The 7117-nt window shown below is 34.8% G+C and overlaps 1 protein-coding gene across 1 annotated transcript; it reads right to left on the bottom strand.

The window, feature by feature from the left end:
- Positions 1 to 893: 893 nt before the first annotated feature.
- On the bottom strand, positions 894 to 5534 carry LOC120328199 (uncharacterized). The gene is made up of 6 exons (XM_039395006.2): positions 4192 to 5534; positions 3410 to 3555; positions 2884 to 3013; positions 2570 to 2676; positions 2027 to 2123; positions 894 to 1399 (listed from the first exon to the last, which is right to left on the bottom strand). The coding sequence occupies exons 1-6, from the start codon at positions 4828 to 4830 to the stop codon at positions 1286 to 1288; spliced, it is 1233 nt and encodes a 410-aa protein (XP_039250940.2). The 5' UTR covers positions 4831 to 5534; the 3' UTR covers positions 894 to 1285.
- Between the last annotated feature and the right edge of the window lie 1583 nt (positions 5535 to 7117).

Raw genomic sequence — 7117 nt, forward strand, 5'->3', positions numbered from 1 at the left:
CCATTCCCGACCTGAGGCCTCTCATAAGCTAAATCCGCCGTGGGTATCCGCCCCCTTAGGTATTTGTTGTTTCAGATACATGGACCTGATAGTGGAGGAAGCCGTACCGGCAACGTTACGTGAACCAGCCAACAATCCTCTTGCACTAGTTTAACCCCACCCCCACGGGATTCAAACTAGAGACGAATAATAAATAATATCGAGTATTGGGTTTATCTGCCATATTGCCGACGTCAGTGATTGTATCGTTATCGACTGAAAACAGCTCGTTACTTAGGATAGGATAGGATTTACATATTTATCCCGGGGGAGAGGAAAGCCGATAAGACGGCTTATCCATATGGCGAACCACGGCCCCTCGTCCGGTTACCATTCCAAGTCGGGTATGGAATTAGTTTTACTGTATTGTTTGTTTTGGAAGCATGGACTCGGTGGTGGAGGAAGCCGTAACCGACCAGCGGTTACGTGAACCACCCAACGACGGCGAGGAGTCCAGCAATCCTCTCGCACATAACCATCCCTGCATGGGATTCGAACCTGCGAACCCACGCAGAGTAATTAGAGGTGTGGTGGCGAGCGTATTCCTAACGCTTAGCCCGTTGAGCCACACCGCCGCGCCACTTCCGATATATTCAACTCTTTGATCTGATCTAGAATGTTTTAAAATCAGAAGTCAGTATACGCGGATGACACATGTGCGCAGTATCTACCGCCTCAAGGATTGTTACTGAATGAATGGGCATGTATATATATATTTGTATTTCACTCAACATGTATTTAGTAGATAACTTGCTTTGAGGGTTCTAAGCTAGCTCAGCGAATCCTAGCACTTGTTTACAACGAAATGTTGGCAAGTGCTGAGCGTCTCTGCATACGTACATAAAAAGTTAAAATGCAGTTAATTCAGATTTTTTAATAAAACCATGGTGATAAGTCATGTGACTCGCCATTTATGCATTTGAATCGCAAATACGAATTTGAAGTTGCGCGTTACCGTGTTTTTGGATATCTTTTCTTTTAGTTGAAATGTTCAGGCCGCAGGTGATTAGAAAACCAGCAATTTCACATAGCTGCGTATCGGTATCAGCGCTTTTTATTAGTATCAATACCAAATTTTTGAAATTACTGTTATATCAGACAAAGCAACAAACAGAGAAAGTCTTGGACAAATTCAGATATCTCATTTAAGTTTGATAAAGGCATCTGAATCAAGAACCTGTCGTTTATTCTTCAAAGAAAATTGCCCCATAATAACTCGCGAAGGATCCCGTTCAATGGACAAATATCATCTCTTTTTGTACACACATGGTTTCAGGATTTCCGAGCTTGGTTTTATATGAGATTGTGGAGATTTTATCTTACGAAAATCAAACATTGAAAAATGAGAATTTTCTCGATCCTGTAAAAAATAAAAATTCCGTAAATTAGAAATGAACGTACAAGAAAATACAGAAACCCAAGTCTCTAGTTCAGTTTAGGATAAATAGCGATAGCTAACCAGTTAATTGTTCCAGATGCATGAACATGGTTAGTGACGGAATAGGACCATGAGGGCGAATTGGAGCTCAGCAATAGCTGTGTCGTTAGATATTTGAAGCATCATTAGAATCGCAGAATAGATAATAGAATCGCAGTAACCCCAATGCTTGGAATCTGAAATTTATCTATTCATGTGCCATGAGCCATGTGCATCTGCAAGAATTAGTACTTTCGCTAGTAGATTACAATTGGGGAAATAGGGCATGACTATTCCCTCAAATTTAGACAGAAAATCCTGCATACTCAAGACATAATAAGCCAGCACATAAACATAATTAGATTTTTGTACCCCTTGTATGAAAATTTTATAATTTCCAAATAGAGCATCATGGAATAGCATAAGGTCACATGCCCATTTTTGATAATGCTTGCATTATTATACAGTGGTTGGTTAGATCAAAATAAATATAATATGGCTTGGTAGTTTTCTATTTTGAGTAAGTGTGTCATGTAACTCACGTTTACCAAAATGTCCTATAAAACATACCTGACGTTCCAACTCAAATCCTAATTTTTTCATCAACATAACAAATTTAGAAATATTTGTAAATCGACTTGCCACCTCTGCAATCTTTAAAACCCCCCTAAAACAAATAACAGTTACACACAAAGTTGACAATAAAAGCTGTTATGATATTATCTGTAATGCATGGTAATATCTTGCTGTGGGTTAAAAATAGTCAAAAAAGGCTGTAGTCTGTAATCCCCAGGTAAAAGTTTACTAATATGTCTGAAAGGTTTTTCCAATCTTTTCATATTCGTTTATTTGCATTCATATCCTCTTGATGCAATGATGACTGCTGATCTGAGTTATTGAACCCGGCAATAAAAAGTTGGACAAATGGATAATGAATTAGATCAATTCTTCTACTAGAACATTGAATTTCTCTCATTAGAAAATGACACAATCAATGTGAATAAGTGAACAGAAATGCCGAAGTTGATAAAAACACAGATGTTAATAGGTGAGGTTACTACATGTTCGAAATATATAGTAATCTGTAATACGTAGAAAAGAAGATATAAATACTTGTGACGAAGTGTTCTATTTGCTTCCATGAGGAATTCTACATAATTTGTTCCCATAAGTGACAAACATAAAACAGCAACATCAATGCTTCCATTAGGTAGTGGAACCTAGAGTGAAAAAAAACACAATAATCTATGTTTCTAAAAAATTATTATCAGAAGCAAGGTGCCAAAAATGGGGTCGATGGAAATCTATCACTGGTGGAACAAAATGGGGTACCAATTTTCTGTAACCTATTTCTGACAAGGAAATCTTTTAATATGCTAGAAATAGTCATTTCAGTACTGCTATGTCAAAGTTAAATTTTCAATGACCTGAGATATATCCGCAACAGTGACTCTAGTATTGACAGCAACCAAATCAAACGAGTAAACTTTGTTTTTAATGCTTGCAGCAAGTCTTGCATCACCACATCCGAAGTCCCCAATGACCCAATCTGAAGGTCTTATAAAATAAGAAATACCATTTAGCTTTGCAGCGAATTGATAAGATAAAAACATTGGCAAAAGCAAAGTAAGTTTTCAAGAATAATTATACAAACAATTGATGAAGGAAAAAATAAGATTCAGTCTTTGATCAACAATTGTTGCAATAAAAACGCTAAAATAAAGTCATTGTCTTTATAGCTTACATATTTTTTATTTAAATATAATTACAAATACAAATTTTAAAAAGGTTTATGTTCTGCAAAATGTTATTATTGTACTGACAGGCAATAAATGCCAATTATGATAGATGTTTCACAATATAACATGCCTCATCGCAAGGATGTTTAGAAATGTGACTTTCAATTTTCTATTAATAATAAAAAGCAATATAAAACATGAATTGAAATTTTACCTTTTTTTCAAATAATTTATGATAAGATCCAGAGGATTCACAGGCCACTTCGATACTTGCTTTTTGAAACCAGCATGATATGACTGAAATGATTTTACATCGCTTGTAAACAGTTGTTTTGCATCCTTGCTTGTTCGAGTATATAACTGAAAATTAAAATATATTCAGCAAGATTTGGTTGGGGCATATATAATTCAAAATTTTCGACAATGCATAAAACACCCTGTTTGAAATAATCATGATACTCAAAATAAAACGAAAACCAATTTCAAAAAACCAAACCCATATGATTATTTATTGTAAGTGAATTTTAAAGGAAAAAAGACAAGAGTATTGATTTCATAGTTTTATTCTAAATTGTTAGATAAGAAAATCAAACTCCAATCAAAGCCATGTGAAAATATCACAAATGAAGCAAAAATACCAATATTTGGCAATTTTTGGTGCATTTTATTTGTTACCACATATTATACACAATTTGTATTTTGTCTCAAAAAAGAATTTTTTTTTGTGTTTCCAAATATTGAAGTTTTTCATTAATAAACAGAAATTTTGTCAAGGTTAGATCAGACACATGTTCGTTTACGCTTATGTTTATTGCATGCCAGTGTTTATGTTTTCGCTTCATTTACTGCATTGATACAGCTGAGTATGAATCAGGCGAACAAAAGAAAAAGTGCAGAGATTTATCTTCTGCCATCAAAATTTAGCAGTGTTTTATCTCCGAGTATACTTTTTACTTTTTGCTAATTCAAACACTTGATGACAAATAAGAAAAAAACCTGTTCATTTATAAATCTAAATTGCGAAGATTCCAGCTTAGATGTAACAGTATTTCTCAAATCATCAGATCTTTTATCGATGGCAGTAGAATGTGGTTCACTTTTTGTATTGCTAGTGACTGGTTTCAGCTGATTTTGTTGAAACCTTGACGAACTTCTTTCTTTACAAGGTTTTTCGAACTTAACAAGGCCAATACCCAGCATTTCAGATAATTTTCTTCTTTTCCGATCCATTTTATCAGGTACGATTAGTGGAGTGGTAGTTCTCAGTGTGTCTTTTTTGTTTGAAGATTCTTCATCAACATCTTTCAAGTTGTTTAGTAGCAAATTCTGATTCTGTAATGTATTACATGGATCTCTCTTCTTACGTTTTCTGCTTTTCACTTTTCTTACATGGTGTATTTCTGGAGGCGATTTGCTTAATTCTACATTTTTTGGGCTGAATTCACTGCATTCTGTTGTTGGTATAACTGACTTGACACTACAACTTGACTTTTTAACTTTTTTTCGTTTTCTTCTATTAGGAACTGTATTAATTTGTTTTAAATCTATAGCGGTATCATGTCGCCCATCAAAGAGTGAGGTCTTCAAGTCTATCCCTCTGTTATCATCTTTCCAGTCTTCTTCATCAAACAGCATTTTTTACTGTTTCAGTATTCTTTTATTGCTCTAGGATTTAGTTCAATAAAATTTCTTATTTCAGTATTTACCGTAACTAGAAAAAAGTATATATATAACTTATATTTACCAGTAAATGCTGTACGCGTCCTAACACAAAAATATAACCACTAGTCTTACTTAAACAATATATATTATCATCATATTAGCAATTTTCTCTGCTTTGAACATGTTACTGTTTGGAGATTATTTTTTTAAGGTCAATTCAACACTGAAAGGGAGAGCTGTTGATTATTTGGATTGAATGAACTATCAGGAAACTGTCCTCCTCTTCAGTCACCATAGACCAGCTGACAATTCCAATAACTCCACAGGATACTTCACCCGGACTCAATATAGAACAATGGACTGAATTAATAACTAGCACACCATTCTAATTTCATTATCATGAGTAATTAGACAACAACAAAAGCACAGCAATTTAGGTTATAGATAGTACAATTCAATAGAACTTCAATGCTCAAATAGTAGGGAGTGGGGACAATGGTTTTTGTTTGAGTAGCATGCTGTTCAATTTATTTCCATTGTTGCTACCTATCACCGAATCACACTTTTTCTTCTGCTCATCCCAGGATACCATATAATTTTATTATTTTAATTTACATTGGAAAATCCATGACATGGTAAAATGGCTTCTCTTTATAGGCTACCTTATCATTCCCTATCCCCCTGTACCTTTATACCTTTCTAATCTTCTGGCTGAAATGCAACCATAATAGGTTTTGTGGAAATGCTGTTTACTAATTTTTTTTATTTTTGAAACTTCATCGTTTTTGGCTGAATCCAGAATTCCAAAAAAAAACTTACAATAGTGAGTCATTTGATACATACCTTTATCATATTTCACCAAAACCTGTAGGGTCACATTTTGGCCAGAACAGCCATAGACCACTTATAACACTGTCGCCCTTGAGTGGTGCATACCATATATGTACACACCCTTTAAACTTGACCATTCCCGCGTTTTATAGTATGTGGTATCATCACTCAATGGTGTTGTACATTCATCCAAATTCTTAATTTTATTATTATTATTACTATATTCATATGCAGTGTGTTTCATGTTGTGTAGTGTCTCTATTTATAGATGTTGTTTTGTCTAACAAACTCCTTTGTACAAACAGTTTTGTACACTCCACCCTTATCCCTGTTACCGCATCCACCCACCCTCCTTGCACAACCAAAGGACCATATTGTACATATTTGATTTACCCTATTATAATTTATATATATCAAAAGGGGTGTATGCCGCACATTTGTGTTTTAGGCCAATACGGTCTTGTGCATACATCCCATCTTCAGCATTTATAATTACTTACTCTTTTATATTGATTTTACGAGACGAATAAACATACATACATACATAGTCTCAAGTCATTGCAACTGGGATAGCTAGAGAAGTACCAATTTACGAAAACCAGCCTATGTATAGGTACTTTCCCCTTTTACCACGCGTGCGCACTGCGCAACCGCTTGACCTCTCCCCGACCCCTGAAAGATTTTCCCCATACTTTATCATTGCAAAATTTTTGAACAATGATTTTGAGATTGTTTTGGTGAGTTGGCGCTTACGAACTAGCTCACATGTTCAAAACTAATATTTTCATTCAAAACAAAAATTCACGTGCCCCCAACGACTAACATACCCCTTTCTCGATACTGATAGCTAATTTTAGGCTAGTCTATCGCAGCGTTTGCGATATGAATTTGTGATCATTGCTGTTAAACTAAAGATTCTTGGAATACACAATGACAATCAATTTGTTTGATCACTAACTATTTCCTGGAAACACAACTGAAAACTGACAAATAACACGCAAAACTACCAAAAAGAGGCAATGTTTACACCACGCCCAAATATCTGTACAGAGACAAAAATGTAATAACTATGATCTGTCTGAGCGAAAAAAGTGCCTAAGCGTAGGTATAAATTTGAGTTATTACGTCATTGTTAACCCTTTGCTGATTTGTAATTGTTACGGGAATAAACAAGGAAATCGGTGGTCGGGGAAACATCCATAACTTTAGAAGTGGGAATTTTTTTCATGAATTTGATTCTATTTATTTCTTCAGAATTTTTGACGCTCAGTATTTACCATAGAGTCAACAGGGATGCATATATATCTCAAGTAATGTATGGAATAACTCAGATAAGACAGAAAACAAGTTGTGCAATATGACAATTTCTTTTCTACTGATATGTGTGTCATGCAGCACAGAGTATCTCATATAATTTTACTTGGCCTAT

The sequence above is a fragment of the Styela clava genome, chromosome 12 (assembly GCF_964204865.1).
Source record: "Styela clava chromosome 12, kaStyClav1.hap1.2, whole genome shotgun sequence".
Classification (NCBI taxonomy): Eukaryota; Metazoa; Chordata; class Ascidiacea; order Stolidobranchia; family Styelidae; genus Styela; species Styela clava.

Coding starts and splice junctions, on each gene's coding strand:
- LOC120328199 (XM_039395006.2), bottom strand. CDS start 4,830: ATGCTGTTTGATGAAGAAGACTGGAAAGATGATAACAGAGGGATAGAC. Junction 3,556..4,191: donor TTAGATTTATAAATGAACAG/GTTTTTTTCTTA, acceptor TTTAATTTTCAG/TTATATACTCGAACAAGCAA. Junction 1,400..2,026: donor GATTTGAGTTGGAACGTCAG/GTATGTTTTATA, acceptor TATTTTTTACAG/GATCGAGAAAATTCTCATTT.